Source organism: Gouania willdenowi, chromosome 21, assembly GCF_900634775.1.
Source record: "Gouania willdenowi chromosome 21, fGouWil2.1, whole genome shotgun sequence".
Taxonomy (NCBI): Eukaryota; Metazoa; Chordata; class Actinopteri; order Blenniiformes; family Gobiesocidae; genus Gouania; species Gouania willdenowi.
In genome coordinates this window covers 22,222,087-22,239,015 of record NC_041064.1, presented here as the reverse complement: position 1 = coordinate 22,239,015, position 16,929 = coordinate 22,222,087, and the positions used below count along the sequence as shown (strand labels likewise).

Genomic DNA, 16,929 nt, shown 5'->3' with positions numbered 1-16,929 from the left:
ACAAATACAAAGATTACACTGAGTAAGTTAAAACAAGCCACAAAGGCCCACATAAACAGGGTGGGGTCCTGGTAAAGGAGTGGTCGAGCCTTAACCGCATAATAAAGCACACAATACATACCAAGCCTGGGCACAGATGTTTGGCAAGATTTATTGTTGTATTGTTAATTACCGTACAACAAGTTGTCATAACAGGTTTCTGATAGATAATGTAAGATAAAAGAATATCATTTCATATCAGAAATGAAAAAGTTGTATCAGGACATCCCTAGTAAGCGAGTGGCAATTCAGGAAAAAACAGCAGTTATTTCTGAAAATGACCTGAAACTATTTGGTGATGTCTTTTAAAAAAAACTTTTTTTTTTTTAGTAAATGTAGGCTTTAAATAATGTGAAAATTAGCTTTTGATCACAAATGTAAACTACATCCTTTATCCCAGGGGTTCTTAAACTTTTTTGGCTCAAGTACCCCCTTTCTGGGGTGGGACCAAGACTGACACGATTTGTTATTTTTCCACTCTCTCTCAAGTACCCCCTGTAGTGCCATCGCGTACCCCTAGGGGTACTCATACCCCTATTTGAGAAACACTGCTTAATTCAATGCTCTATGTATGTGCAAAACTTGAGTACGTTTGTCACAATATTTTGAGTTGAGACATCTTTTTAATGTAACAAAAGCTATTTAGTTGGTTAGTTTTCTATCCACGAACACACCAGAAATATCACCCACTAATGGTAAGTAGCAATCCCAGGAATATAGTTCATTATGTACATTTTAGCGAAATGATGATGCACCGAAATGAAAATTTGTGGTCGAAGCCAAATAAATTATAAACGTTTGGCCGAATACCAAATACGGTTAAGTTTTTCACTATTTTTTTTTTTTTTTTTTTAATAGTGCATAAATAGCCCAGAATACATTTTTAGACATGTTTTTTTTAAAGAAAGTAAATGTCTATTGAATATTCTGACATTTTTATTAAGTTGGCATTAATATTCCAGTAGCCTTTGCTATTCAAAAAAAAAAAAAGCACAACAAAGTTTTTCATTTACATTTGTCCTTCAAATAAAACAAAACATGCATTCCAAAAAAAAGCTAAAGTGCATTAAAGGGGAGGTATGATGAAAAAAAATTCACTTTCTAATGGTTTTGCTACAGTGATATACATCCTTTTAGCCTCATTCAAAGGGACAGAGTTGAAAAAGTTATGTTTCCTCCCTTGTTATTGCACATTTTGTTAAAAGTCAGCTCCAAATGGGACAGTTGGATTTTGCCCACGTTGGCAGATGACGTCACCTACCGGAAACTCTTCCTCCTGACAATCCTCTCTCTTCCTACTATGGACATAATACACACTTCCAAGAATGTGAGCTCCTCCCTCTCCAACTTTCTAACAGCTAAAAAACATTGCGGTATAATATAGAATATATATTATACTTTATTACCATATACTGTATGTAAATACAAACTGCACTACTTTTTCTGCTGTCGATCGTGTTGGGAGTCACTGCTTGGAACCACGGACCCATTGTTCACACACATCAGCTGTTAGCAATCTGTGCTAATGCTACACCAGCCTATGCAGCGAGACCTGGCATCGCTTGTGAACTGAGGAGTAAATGGTGGAAATGTTTACGGATTTGTGGCTCACAGCGCTAACAACAAACTCTTGTGGAATTGGACGGCTTCCAACTTTTACGCGGTGACAGACGATGGAGAGCGGTAAGCGGAAAGGAGAGAGTCTGGCTGTGTTTGTGTGCAAAAAGGAGGAGCTGCTGCTCCTGCAGCAACGCGCACACACATTTCTGACTCTATATCAAAGCACGTTGTTTAATTGCGTTATACGCTACTATTCGGCCTTGCTTTTAACTCACTCCACCGAAGGCGGCTTTTTTTTTGCAATATTCGGCCAGATATAGTCGGTTACCGAATATTCGGTGCATCCCAAGAAACAATGTTGCAATGTTCGCTCTCAACAAAGGTTGGGGTTTAATATTATTGTGGAGTTTACTTGAGTTTTAGATTATATTTTGTTTTCTCAAAATAATAAAGATATTAGCAATACTAGTAACAATGAAATGGCTGTGTTGTGTGTATCACTCTTGAATCAATGCTGTACCCACATATGATGCTCTTCCTTCTGTGCTGGACTGACATGTCACTATGACCCTGTCTACTCTCAGTCAGGTATAAAAACGGGGCTTTTGGAAAACTCCAACCAAAGTGAAGATTTGGGAAAACTCTGGTTTTGAGTTTCAGTGTGGACATAGACAACCGGAGTTTTAAGTTTTCTGGTGTGGGGTAGCGGTGCCTGGTTGGGGGTTCTTGGGTATGCCTGCTTGGCGGGGTAACCTCCCTGTGGACGGTGTTGTATCGTGGGGCCATGCCGGCTTGCGCTGGTCCTGGTGTGGGCGTGGGTTTCTCAACTCGGAAGGTGGATATACGTTTATAAAAATGCCCAGCTACGTGTAGACAAGGCCTAAATGAATTAGTTTTAATAGAGCAGGGGTGTAGAATTAACTATAGTGAGGGGCCCCATTTGCCTCCATCTTTGCAAGAGAAGACGATTGGAAAAATCCAATTAACAGCGTTGGCAATCTACTACTTACAGTTATTAAATGTCATTTTTAAATTAACTAGTGCAAAACGTTCAGTCACAAATATCTGGACCTCAACATTAAGTTGGTTTATTAATAGTGAAATCATTCTTTAAACCAGAATGGACATGACCCTACCCCTAACCCTTTGTCACATGGCCATTGTCCAATAGAGCTTGAAGGCAACATGTTATTGGAGAGAGTGGGTGTCTTAGTTCAAGGTCAGATCCTGTTTATTAGTGAGCCTATTGATTTATAGAGCCAATAAAGTCATCCAATGGTCACCTATACCAGCAGGCTGTTATCAGTGGTGAATCTGACAGGTAATGCCTGTCCACTGCACAGATGTCCACTAAACAGATGGGAAGCGAAGTGAACGACACCACCTGCTCCCTTTACCGCACAGCTGGTCTGTCACACGTCAGCCGCTTTTTACTGGGCCTTCACTGGAAACCCTCACTTCTGCTAACGAGCCCAGTTACCGCCTGTATCTGTGTTTACAGCAGCTTACCTTTTCCGCTCTGCCATGCCGTGTACCAGGAGAGGCTGAGGAACGACGTGAGGAAAACAATTGCGGTGGCCACAGTTCCATGTCTGAGCCTCATCTCATTGCAGCGGTGCCTCTCCTCGGCTTTAGGGTCCCCGGAGCAGCCTCCCTCCCTCCAGTCTCTCTCTCTAGCTTCCCCCCCGGCTTCAGGATGTTGGGACCGGAGTTGGTGAAGTCATTCGGCCACGTTCAACGTAAAAACACGCTCCAATTCACGGGACCACGAGCACGAACTTGTGGCAGGCGGGGAGGGAGGCTCGGTCTTTGTTCGCGGGGTTGATTAAACGTGTTTCCTCCTTCGGCGATCCGTTACAAGTGAGACGTTTCCGGCTCAAGGCAGCTTACATAGCCGGTCAACACAAAATAGGTCTCGCTCCAATCCATAACCTTGTGGAGAGACGGTTGATAGCCACAAGTTACAAGGGGACTGCGTTATAAGCATGTGACGCCTGAGCATCCAGAATAGACTGGCAGGTGTTATGGGTTCACTAGTTTCCTTGTTAACTGGTGACTGACTTCCGCATATTAGTCCCGCCTCGTTTAGTTTAGCTGGGGTGATACACGTAAAGCTACACAACAAACATATATTTTTTAATTTAATTTATCATCCATCCATTTCCGCCTATCCGTTGCCCGGTCGCGGGAGCAGATTAATTTTATTTAGTTTAATTTAAGTATTTCCAGTTAATCTCATCAAAACTTAAAAATGTGTAAATAAACGTAGTAAAATAAGGGACACACATTAAACAAGATGTCCTGCTACAACAAGTTTGATAAAAACAAATGTTTGGGGGTTTGTTTTTTAGTTTTTGTTTTAGTTTTTTGAGCTAATTGTTAAGTTTCTGGTGCGACCAATGCTTACTTATACAATAATCATTACCATTTTAAAAGCATAGGTGTCAACATAAGGTAGGGATGACGTAATTGTAGTTTTGTGCCATTTTCATGTCCACATAGGAGTGTTTCTGTTTGCAATGATCTCATTTCTCTTTGGGGTTTTATGATATTTGTTATGTGTAAATAATTGCTTAGTCTGCACTTATTTACATGTAATACAGGGAAGGGTTTTGAGTTGTTGTTATCTAAAGGTTATATTATTATATATTGGTTTAATAGATAGTATCTACATGGAATCACTAAGGTTTGCTCAAAGATTATTTGAGTCCCATTCAGTTTTTATGAAGTCAGAATAAAACCATCCAGTATATGCATAATGTTTTATTTCTTCCATGATTAAGTTGCTAAATGTTGAAAAGCACAAGTAGTTCTTGTTTAGTTAGATTTGCTTTGTTATGCTTCTGTTTAATCATGTTGATATCATGTATTCCATGCATCTAGTTGCACAACATCCTGTACTGCTTTTACCAACCTCTTAGATGAACACACATTTCCTGCTCTATTTGCAGTTTATTGGAAGGTTGTTTAAGTTATTTATCTATTCATTTATCAACTGGATGACCTAAACTTTCAAATTGAATTACAATTTTGGGATGAATAGAGTTTGCTGAATCTGACTCTGAATCTTAATAGTCACGAGAATCCAAGGTTCACCCATTGATTTGCTCGAGGCAGCAGTGATAAGCAACCTTTATCCCCATAATGTGATTATCTAATCTGGGGGCCACATTATCAACATTTATGTCAATATTTAGATCGATGACCAAGCACAGCATTGATACAGCATTGGTAAAAATAAATAGATAGTTTTTTAGTGTATTTTTACTTTTATTTTTTGTAATTTTATGAGTTTTTGCAGCCATTTTGTATATTTGTGTTGCCCTTTTGGAGTTTTGGAGTCATTTTGTGTATTTGTGTTGCCCTTTTGGAGTCATTTTGTGTATTTGTGTTGCCCTTTTGGGGTCAATTTGTGTATTTTTGTTGTCCTTTTTTTCATTTTGTGTGTTTTCGGAGTCATACTTCTTGTCATTTAATGTAATCTGTCCTTTTTTGTGTTTTTTGGAGTCATTTTGTGCATTTTGGGGCCGCACAGAATTAGACAGAGGACCGGATGTAACCCCCGTGCCTCCAGTTGCCCATCCTCTTACATTACACCAATTTACTTCTTGTTTCCTTTTTCTCTTTTTGATCTTCAATGCATAATTTCTTAAATATTTATATTTGTTTTTTGATATTAATTTGTGAAGTCTGTTTATATAATAGTTTCTACTTATGTCAAAGATTTATTATGCATTTTTTTCCCTCATGATCTTCTAAGTGTCTATTACCCTTCCTCCTTTTACCTTAAATGTTTGTTTTTTATGTGTGCTTAATAAATAAATGAGGAAAAAAAATAATTAATTAATATTCCCTAAAACATTTTTATAAGAATTTCAATAGCTATTCTCAGTAAACCCATGTAGATATATATAGCTAGAGTTGCCACTGGCAACTGCCAACGCATAAAAGCTGCTCTCAAGTTAGCAGCTCAACAAGTTGATCCGATACACCACAACCAGGCGAAAGAGCTCGTCACAGACAACTTTCAAAATAAAATTCCACTGGCATTCCCTGCAGGTTCGCTCCTCACCAGCAGTCATCCACTAAACATAGAAGTGTCATCAGTAGACTATGCCACCTAGCGGCCATGTTTGTGGTGTGTAGTGGAGTGTCAGTGTGAACCTATGTAATGTATCTGTGCAAGGTTATATCCATTTTCTCAATTGTTTACACACTTTTTCTGAAAGCATGCCTCATATATCATACATCATATATCTATACACAAATTTTAAAAAAAAAACCACACACACAACTAGGGCTGAACGATTATGGAAAATAATCTTATTGTGATTTTTTTTTTTTTCCCCCTCAATATTGCGATTTAATATGCAATTATTTTTTCAAGAGCCTCCTGTCCTGTATATTTCAATGAACACAAGCAATAAATCAATCTGTTTAATAATAAACCATTTCAGATTTATATAAATTTGAAAGCACAGATTACAACAATAAAGAAAACAAATCTGTGGCTTTACCTCTTCAACATATCTAACTTCACGTTCATGTGGACTGCACTTCCTAAACACTCTCTGGACTTAACAGGACAGTACGAGACAGGACAAGGAAAAAAAATTGCAGCCTTTGCGGTTAGAAAAAGTTTTATGATATTGCGATAATATCGCAAATGCAATTAATCATTCAGCCTTACACACAACGGGCAAAACCCCTCAGTTATCCTGCAAAATGAAAGTTCACATTCAAAACAGTGGTATTTCTTCTGAAAATGGTGTTTTGTTTTCAAATGACACACACAAACCACTATATGAATAGACGTTTATAAGACTCAGTTGAACACTGATGTAAAACATTATAAGGAATGGAAACCACTTCTTCTCCCTTCATCATAATGACTCAGGCCTTTTTTTTTAGTTCATTGTTACACTAATTACAGACAGTAAATGCATAAGTGTGTTGTAAATATTTTAGAATATCGTTTTTATACTCAGATAACACACATGCATGGAAACATTTCCCCCCCCCAACAAAAACAATGTACACAGTGTACATCCCATCCAACACAACGTTGCACATACAGTCATCTACATACCAAAAAGTAAAATGTACTGCATACAGTTACAGTGAGAAAAAATGAACTGTACTACTGTACTCAATGAGTCCTGTATTGATATGCAGTACTGCAATTAGATTTCTTACCTATTGTCATTTTAGAAATTCCATCTGATGGATGCTACTGTGAATCTGCTTCATTGTAAGACCATGGTTGATCACATGGTCAAAGTGGCTCAGATCTCTTTTTTCAGTGTTTGCATCCATAGTTCTGTTGGAATGGATTATTAATCATGGTTTATTTTTGTGTGTAATACTATAATTATATGTGTTTGTTAATAAAATACATTCTCAGTCAGGACAACTTTTTTCCAAGGCCCACAGGACAAGGACAAACAGTTTCAGAACATCTGATTTCAACCTAATCTAAATCTAACAAAAACACAACCATGTACGTAAGCGATTCTACAAATCAGATACTGTATAAATAAACTAAGACACTCAGATTAACACTAAAATGTCAGTTTGACCCAAAATGCACAAAGTCTAAATCATTAGGAAATAAGAATAATTGTATTTTTTTTTAAAAAAACTTAATACGCGTTCAACTAATCATGTTCATATACCTAAATAATCAAATAAAGTAGACCAAATAGACCCTTAAATGATAAATAATAACGAATAAATAAATAATCAAACATAATTTGGATTGCTTTAAATCACCAGTAAATGTCATCTTTTAACTAACTATAATAATTCAGCAAAGCAAAAGCTCTGACTATGTCTCTCTGTATGCAATCTTAGAGTTAGCTCAAAAATGCTAACAGTTTCAAAACAGAAATGCTCACCTGTTGCCCATTTATGCTAAAGTTTTGATTGCAAATTGCAAAACTGAGTCACATGAGTTTGTCCATGTGATGAGTCAGTGAGCATAGAAGGGCATTTGAATGATAGTGTGTTCTTTGTGAAAACAAGATAATTGTGTCAAATGCTAATAATTGTGTGTGATGTTTTAAAAAAAAAAAAAAAAAGGTGTGTTTTATAACTAAAATATAAGTGTAAAGCAGGAATTGTGCTTGTAGTTTAGCAGAATTGGTTCAGGGGGTTGTTGCACGAGTTACATGTTGTGGTCAATGTGACTCAAGGTCCAGTATGTGTGTGAAAACAATTGAGAAAAAATTGTAAATACAATAAATTGTTGAGATATTGGGTTATAACTTTAACCTAACCGTAAGACGCTACGTACGTGGACTTTAGTAACCGTACCTATAGCACCGGGGTTTGTCCGTACGGCAACCAAACAAATAGACACTTTCTACATTAAATGAGCATTGCAAATGACTTGCTAACTTGTTATTGAATTGTTTTTTTTAAAGATTCCTGGACAAAGGTTGGCGAGAGCTGCTCAGTGGCTCAGATCCCACCAAACCCAAAGGTCTTTCTGAGCAGTTTGAGTGTTTTCCCAAAGCGGATGCTAGTTTTATCCAAGTGAATCAAGTTTCCTATACAGTACACATTTCTGTTAGAATAATCACATTTTTGCATGTCAATTTAGAGGCAAATGTGTATTTTAGCTAGTGCAATGGATTAGCGACCTTTCTAGCCTATACTCTGCCTTGCCCCCTGATCAAGTTAAGTGGCTTTAGAAGCTGGATGGATGGATGGATGGCCAAGCCACTGTGTGACAGATGTAGACACTGTGATAGGCTGTGCACCAAATGTACACACAACCTCTAACATGTTTGAACTGTACTTGGCTATAAAACTGTCCCAGCAAACTGTGCATTGGAGTGCATTTTCCTCTGTTTGAACAGCTGTATATACACAAGTGTCAGAGCAATCGACTCTGTTGGATCAAGGTTCACTTCTGCCTAAGAAAAACATGCAAGCTATAAAAGTTAACTCTCTCCTATTTAAAAACACTGCAGTGTTATTTAAACTCTAAGATGACTTTAAATAAATCTTGATCTGAAATCACTAACAGGACCAAAGTGTTGTTTATGTGTGTAAATTAAACAAACCAAGATTACATGTTCAAAACATTTTACAAACATGTATTTATTTTGACCCGCTTGTTTATCTTGATGCAAGGCAATATAGCAGTCCCCAGTGCCTATAAGATTACACTGAATAATACAAAAGTAATCCCATTTATGCGTTTTACATTCATTAAGCCATTCTTTTTCAACCTTGGGGTCGTGACACCATGTGGGGTCACCTTAAATGTGATAAAAGTAAATTACTGAATAAAATGGTATTTGTTAGATTTTCTTGAAGCTGATATCTGGAGTTTTTGAGAATTTGTCTCGATGTCCCACCCTAAACAGCCTCATTTCCTCCCCCTGCCTTTGCCAATCTACCAGAAGCCACACCTCTACTTTTTTGCACGTGCATCGTGGAACATAACAAGGTGGCATTGGGTCGCATTGATATAAGTCTATGGGCCAAAATCATGTTTACCTGTTTGCTGTTTCCGTGCACAGTTCCGCATTCACTTTGATTGACAGACTCAAAAAGAGGAAGTCAAAGCCTATTGGCTGGACGCACTCAGCGATCATTTTTAATTTATATATGGGTCTATAGGATGAAGGAGGGACTTATATACATTAATGTATATGAATGGAGACCAGCAGTAAACCATAGTAAAAGACTATTAGGTATTTTTTCGCATTTCAAAAGAATGATGAATAAACACAGATTTCTTATAAACTCCAGATATCAGCTTCAAAATATCATTCTTTGTCAAATAAAACACAACATAGAAGCTCAAACAACTGTATTCTATATTTTCACTTACTCAAAACAAAAATCTAGTTAAAATACTATAAAAAATATCTCGTCACTGTGTTCACTAATCCTGGCTACTCTGTATTTATAACACAGTATAACAAACATGATCAAAAACAAATTCTAGAGAAAAAAATGTCTCTGGTGTCGCCAGAAATTTGTAAAAAAATGGGGTCACGACCCGAAAAAGGTTGGGAACCAGTGCATGAAGCGATATTTAGCTCATAAAACGAGATGACTAAGGAAAGTGTGAATATCTCTCCTTTTCAGTGATTTAGTTGAAATGAAGTATTTGAATACGGATCACTTCTTGCACATCTGTGAAACTGCTATTTTCACACCTTACTGCACACCAGCTGTCAGTATAACAGCAATACTGATCAGTTTTTGTAGGCTGGATAATGAAAGGATGGAGAAACATCCTCAGAAAGGCGACGCTTTGAAGTAGTCCTCCAGTGGAACAAGGATAATTCCACCAAACCAGTTTTGTAGCCAGACCTGGATCAGCTCCATCTTCATGAAAAACCACTGATGTTTCACTGGCCACTTTGCCATTGCAGGATGTCTGGGGAAAACAAAAAGTCACACTTCACATTAAACAGTAAAAAAAAAAAATGATTTAAAAGAAGTTATTGGGTAGTTTTGTACATTACCTTGAGAACAGTGCGTCATTGGCAAATTGGATCTCGTCTGGGGCAACCGCCACCATTTTGCCAGTTAGTGTTAGCCGAGCACATCTGGGATCTTCAGGATCGTAAACCATTTGCCTTCAAACACAGTAAAGCATTTGATTTCAGTTCTTTGGTTACTTTTTTATTGAGTTCAGAATCAAAATTCCTTTATTAATCCCAGGGGGAAATTGCTTAAATCATCGCCAAAAAGGCCAAAGAAATCTATCATTCTGGTCACTGTGAAATTGGTGATATATAGTAGGGATGTCCCGATACAACTTTTTTTTACTTCTGATTAGGGATGTAACGATTAATCGTAAGGCAGTTAAAAATCGATTCATAAGTACTACGGTTCACATCGATGCTCTGAAAATTGAATCGCAGTACTTTTTTTTAAACAGCAGAGGGCGCTATATATTAATCCTTCCAGAAGTGGACGTGAAGGGCGGAATCTGCTACTACTTTCTTTCTGGCCGCCATTTACTGTTAAACATTCTCATAAATGAATCTTTACATCTTTAGCACCGAAAGAATATCTGTAATATTACGTGAATATCTGTAAAAGTCACGTTTTTCTATTAGCTCTGTCTGCTAGCATAGCATCTCTTCTTCACTGGTGGAATATCTGCATGCCAACCGACCACTGGGTTACCAGTGCCCTCTGCTGGTCTAAACAAATATCTGACGTCAACACAGTAAAATGACTTTTTTTAAGCCACAAAATACATTTTCAGTTGCACTTTTAAAAAGAAAAAGAACTATTATGTAGTTTTGAATTGTTTACTATAGAACCAGAATTTAAATTAATAGGCTTCATTTTCATTTGTATTATTCCTTTATTTATTTCAATTCAAGATTTATTTTTAGTGAAATTGCATTGTTTTGAATAGTTTATCAAGGGATTCTTTTGACAATGAAAAATAAAAGGAAAATAGTACAGTATTTTCCCCCAAAAAATAAAAGAATATTTTTCAGTCATTTGTCTACAGTCCCATTTTGTAAAATGAATCGTGAGAAAATTGTATCGTGAACCCAGCATCGTGAATCGAATCATATCGGGAGTTGAGTGAATCATTACATCCCTACTTCTGATACAATATCGATATTGCAGCCTTGAGTATTGGCCAATACCGATATCAAGCCGATAAATCAGCACAAATCATACATACTTTTATTACTTATTTTGTAGTGTGGAATGTTAGAAAATGATTATTTAAAATTTATGATTTAATCAAAATCATATAAAGGTATGAAAAAATGAATTCATTAACAGCAGCAATGGCTGGAAAACCAGATGCTGAAAATGTATTATATGTGTATGCAGTAATATATGTAATTGTTTTGTTTTTGCATATTTTTCTGGAGGGAAGCCAATCTGTTTATTGTAATATTGTTTTTTGTATTTTTGCATTTGTTCGAAATAAAACAGTATATCATCAAATGTATACAACAAAAAAGTGTCTTCAAAGTTTTTGCCCAAAGGGGTATAAAACTTTTCTAAAAAGTAATTTTAATATATAAATATATTATATATATATATAATAAAAAGGTGCAAATATTTTATTCTTTGGTAACGTACTTTTTGTTCTATACATTTTCACTACAGGTGCCATTTAAGATGAGTTTTGGTAAGCGTGGAGATCAACACTTCTATCACATTTTGGTGCATGAAAGTAGTAACTTTTTAGAGAAAAAGCTGCACAAGCTGAAGTTTACCTGCAGAATTCTCCCTCAGCTTCAGAGAACGTGAGCGAGGCGTGGGGATTGCTTTTTAGGTCCATAATCGAGTTGTCCAATTGAGACACATAAAAGTAAATGATTCCTGTGCTGTTGTCCAGAGGTCCATCACTGATGGAGAAGATGTTGCCAAATGGAATACCTTTGATCTGTTTGAAAACAAACATAAACAAGTCAGCAATGCAGTGCTAAGTTGGGAAATAGTCATTAATATTTAATCTGAGAACAAAAAAACAAACATCAGAAAAGAAATTATTTTATTTTTCAAGCCGAAATCAAATGATGATAAAACTTTTTCATTATTATTTATAATAATTATCTATCTATCTATCTACTGTATCTATCTATAAAGCAAGGAATCTCTGTCTGTGGCTCAAATATCTCAGCTATGTCTGTCCCTGAACCGCTGAGACTTTCAACATGGCTGCTGCTTGGTTCAATGGTGTGCAATGTCAGATTTGTTTGGACGCCCCAGCTCAATGTTGACAGGTAGTCATGGTAACTCAGGATAAGTTACAACAGCGCAATGTTGACTATCTGTGAAGCTTCTTGCAATAAAAACAAGAATCAACAGAAGAAAGTTAATTTGTAGTTCTAACTCTGCAGATGTATGCAGTGCTAAATATCGACATACTTTTTACGGGCAGTGCACCAGTAATAATAATTATCTATCTACCTATAAAGCAATGAATCGCCGTCTGTCAGTGTGTCTGTGGCTCAAATATCTCAGCGGTTCAGGGACAGACAGAGCTGAGACTTTCAACATGGCTGCTGCTTGGTTCAATGGTGTGCAATGTCGGTTTTCTTTGGACACTCCACCCCCACCTCCTGAGTAGACGGACTCATTGATGATGTCATCTGTCCTAGCTCTACAGTGAGCTCTTCAGTGATGATGTCATCAGTTAGGAACATTTTAGAAGCTCTACAGTGAGCTCTACAGTGATGATGTCATAAGTTATAACAGTGTTATAAAAGGGGAAAAAGTTATGTACAGAATTTTACATATATCAATATACACGTGTCCGGTTGCACAAGTAAATACATATATAAATATTATATAAATACAGTACATGTACACAAACACCTATATATGCATATATGCATACATACGTGGACCTCCTACGGGCACTGCACTAGTAATAATACTAACTAAACTAATTATGATAATCAACACATTTGTGTTTATTTCCTAAGCTTTGGGGAACATGTATCTCAATTAATGTCCATTTTTCCTTAATGGTTGTGTAGCAACATTATCAATATACTGGTTCCACAAATTTATGCAAAAATTGGAAAATCTTGACTTTTCAAAATCAGTGTAAAATTTGAGCATATCGTATACGACTAAATTTAATTAAAATGAAGTTCGATATTCAGTAAATGTTAGAAATTAGTTCTTGGAATAAAAGTTACAGCTTTTTGTTTCAGGTTCTGCATCAAATTATAATGATACCTTAAAAAATCACTTCAACAAAAAGCTGCTAATATTATCATACACTGGGGGCATATTTCAGAAGTACACATTTCAATATCAATAATCTGTTATTAGGTCTGAATGTATTTGAAGTTACATTTGAGTCTAATTATGAAGTTATCTTCTATCTTAAGAAATTAATTTGGAAATGTTCAATAATAGTATTATTGTGAACATGTACTTAAACCCATTTATGAAATTATGTGCTGTGTGTCAAGTACACAGATAGCCAAATGTTTACCAGGATTTGCAGAATATAATATAATATTACAATCGTCACAAGAGTAGAAAAAAACACATTTTATTTATTTACTAGTGTTTAATGGTGAAAAACAGTGCAGCTGCAAACTACACAATTTGAAGAAAGTTCTAAATCAAAAAGTAATGACAACATTTCATGTGTCTTAAAGTAGTCTCTTCCCAAGAACTTTAGTCTCTTTCAACCAGAGGTGACAAGTAACAAATGCTTCATTACAGTACTTCACAGTTACGTTTTTTCTGGTATCTGTACTTTACTTGAGCACTTATTTTTTTGGTGACTTTTTACTTATTGAAACAAATATCTGTACTTTCTACTCCATTCATTTAAAAAATTTGCTTGTTACTTTTAAGACCTTCGAAAATGACGTAAAAAGACGCAAAATTTTGGTAGTTTGACCGACAGTTTGTATAAGATATTTTTAAATAAACTGATTCCAATGATGTATTCACACAAATGCAAAATTAAGACAAAAGGTAACATTTATTCATGCTCAACAAATAAAAATGTACTTACTGTACAGGAAATAACTAGCATAAATACAAAATTGCCAGCTGCCCCTTTCTTCCAGAAGTAAGTCTCAACTCTCAGTGACTACAAGAATAAATTCCAGGTATACAAAAAAAAAAGGTAGCCCCCTAGTGTCTGCTCAGTTGGGCCCCTCAATCTCTTAGGGCAGTGGAGATGCCGGCTGAGTCAAATTCGATTTTTTTAAATTTAATTATAAATATAATATCTTATTTCATTATTAATATAAATGTTTCCTCTCTTCATCCCATTGAAGATGGGTGTATGCTGTCAGGTTATCACATTGTTGTTTGTACCTGTCTTTTCGCTTATATATATATATATATATATATTAGCGATGTAACGATTAATCGTAAGGCAGTTAAAAATCAATTCATAGGTATCACGGTTGATATCGATTTAATGAAAATTTAATCGCAGTACTTTTTTTAACCAGCAGAGGGCAAGTGTACAAGTGTAGGCGGCGGGCGGAGTCTGCTAATACTTTCTTTCTGGCCGCCTTCTACTCTTAAATATGTTAATAAATGATTCATTGCCCCTTTAGCACCGAAAGAATATCTGTAATATTACTTGAATATCTGTAAAAGTCACGTTTTTCTATTAGCTCTGCCTGCTAGCATAGCTTCTCTTCTTCACTGCAAGAATTTCTGCATGCCAACCGACCACTGGGTTACCAACGCCCTCTGCTGGTCCAAACAAATATGACGTAAAATCAGTGTAATCGCGGTTTTTTTTTTTTAAAGTCCAATTGTTAAGGCACAAAATATATTTTCAGTTGCACTTTTAAAAAGAAAAAGAACTATTATGCAGTTTTGCATTGTTTATTATAGAATCAGAATTTAAATTAATAGGCTTCATTTTCATTTCTATTATTCCTTTATTTATTTCATTCAAGATTTATTTTTAGTTAAATTGCATTGTTTTGAATAGTTTATCAAGGGATTCTTTTGACAATGAAATATAAAAGAAAAATAATACAGTATTTTCTAGTTTTTTCCCAAAAAAAAAATTTGTCTACATTCCCATTTTGTAAAATAAATCGTGAGAGAATCGTATCCTGAACCCAGTATCGTGAATCGAATCGTATCGGGAGTTGAGTGAATCGTTACATCTCTAATATATATATGTGTGTGTGTGTGTGTGTGTGTGTGTGTGTGTGTGCGTGTGTGTGTGTGTGTGTGTGTGTGTGTGTGTGTGTGTGTGTGTGTGTGTGTTGGCCCTGCTGACACTATGATCCTTGTCCTTGTCTCACCTTGTCTTGGGTAGAGATGGTTGCTAGGTAACCCCAGTCACTGTAGTGAGCGATATATCTGGCCGTGTTGGCGGTCTCCTGGTGTGGAGGAGGACCTCCATTAGTGGATGTTTTCACCTTCTTCAGGCTGTATGAGAAGAGCCGAGAGGACAGCTGCGTCACACCGCTGCTCTCCGGCTTCACCAGCTCGGGTGAGTTTTCTCCGCTATCCGCCAGGACGGTGGAGGACGGATAAGCCTGCTTCCATAGCCCTGCTCCGCCTCCAGCCACCTCCTCCGCCGACAGGTCCGCGTCTTCCACCCGTTCCACATCGTTGGAGGACACGGCCCAGGACACGGTGTTCCTCAGGGTGTAGCCGTGGACCAGGGGAAGAAGGCAGGTAAACACCGCCAAGGTGAAGGGCGCAGGCCTCATGGTGCTGACAGTGATGGTCGCTCCACAGCAGCTGTTTACAAAGTCTCGAGCTTTTATAACATTGACACACGTGGGGAGAGGACTCTAGGGCGACCTCTTCCGGTCAATGTGTCTGTAACAGGGTTGGGTTCAATTACATTTTTCAGTTACAATTACGTTTTTAATTACACATGTTCATTATAAATTCACTTACGATTACATTGACCAGCATCTTTTCCGATTACAATTTTTTTTATCCTCAGAAAGGCAATTACAATTACGTTCTCAATTACTAAAGTTCAATTACAATTATTCACAATTACTGAGCCTGAAATAAATAACCTAATAAAGTTAGCTAGCTTTGTTAGCATCTCTTATGATAACGGGGCCCAAATCAGCTGTAAAATACCCAATATCCAATTTATTTCCTATCTATTGGTTACCTTATTAGGCTTCCTAATCAATGAAAATATAGGTTTTATTGTTTTTGGTGTGGGAGTCTGAGCTTTTTTGTGTCAAATTTTTTTTATGGTCAAATGTGGGAAAGCTTGATATGAAACATATTTTAATAATTGTTAACTGCATATGTGTAGAACTGTACATATAGAACTGTAACATGGTTGCCCAATTTTTTGCGTTAAATTATAATTGACAATTTTTTTTATAGAATTTCCATGGCAATTACAATTAAAGTCAATTATCTGAACTCATTTACAATGTAATTATGATTACGACAGCAACCGATTTTAAAATTTAAATCATAATTAGGCCATATTTGTAATTAATTTTTAATTACGCAATTACAATTATAATTGACCCCAGGTTTTAACCAATCAGATATTTCCTTATGTTGACGAACAGCTGAAAAGACAAGAAGACAAAACTATGGGGAATTTTTAGGGAATCAATAGGGGATGTTGGTCTATGGAAGTGTAAAGCTGCCATAAGGAATGTATCAATGTAGAGATTATGGTCACACATTTTAGTATTTTTTTCCCCTCATCACTCATTTGCTTTATTAATTTTAGTCATATTTTCAAACTGATATGTTTTAATTATTTAACTTTGTTTCGACCACAGCATTGAGCAATGATAGTTTGGTGTTGTCTGATTTGTATGGAAGAGAAACCCTGGTCTCTCCAATATAAACTAAAATAAATGTACTCCAACTGATGGACTA

General features: G+C 36.3%; 2 protein-coding genes across 3 annotated transcripts in view; both read right to left on the bottom strand.

The window, feature by feature from the left end:
* mgat4a (alpha-1,3-mannosyl-glycoprotein 4-beta-N-acetylglucosaminyltransferase A) overlaps positions 1-3,636 on the bottom strand; it is a 41,248-nt gene extending 37,612 nt beyond the window's left edge. For both annotated transcript variants that reach the window (XM_028436356.1, XM_028436357.1), the window contains exon 1: positions 3,109-3,636. In XM_028436356.1, coding sequence (XP_028292157.1) covers positions 3,109-3,202 — 94 coding nt within the window. In that variant the 5' untranslated portion in view covers positions 3,203-3,636. The remainder of the gene's footprint in view (positions 1-3,108) is intronic.
* A 5,875-nt stretch (positions 3,637-9,511) lies between these two features.
* creg2 (cellular repressor of E1A-stimulated genes 2) lies at positions 9,512-15,832 on the bottom strand. The gene is made up of 4 exons (XM_028436476.1): positions 15,357-15,832; positions 11,823-11,992; positions 10,089-10,202; positions 9,512-10,000 (listed from the first exon to the last, which is right to left on the bottom strand). The coding sequence occupies exons 1-4, from the start codon at positions 15,768-15,770 to the stop codon at positions 9,859-9,861; spliced, it is 840 nt and encodes a 279-aa protein (XP_028292277.1). The 5' UTR covers positions 15,771-15,832; the 3' UTR covers positions 9,512-9,858.
* Between the last annotated feature and the right edge of the window lie 1,097 nt (positions 15,833-16,929).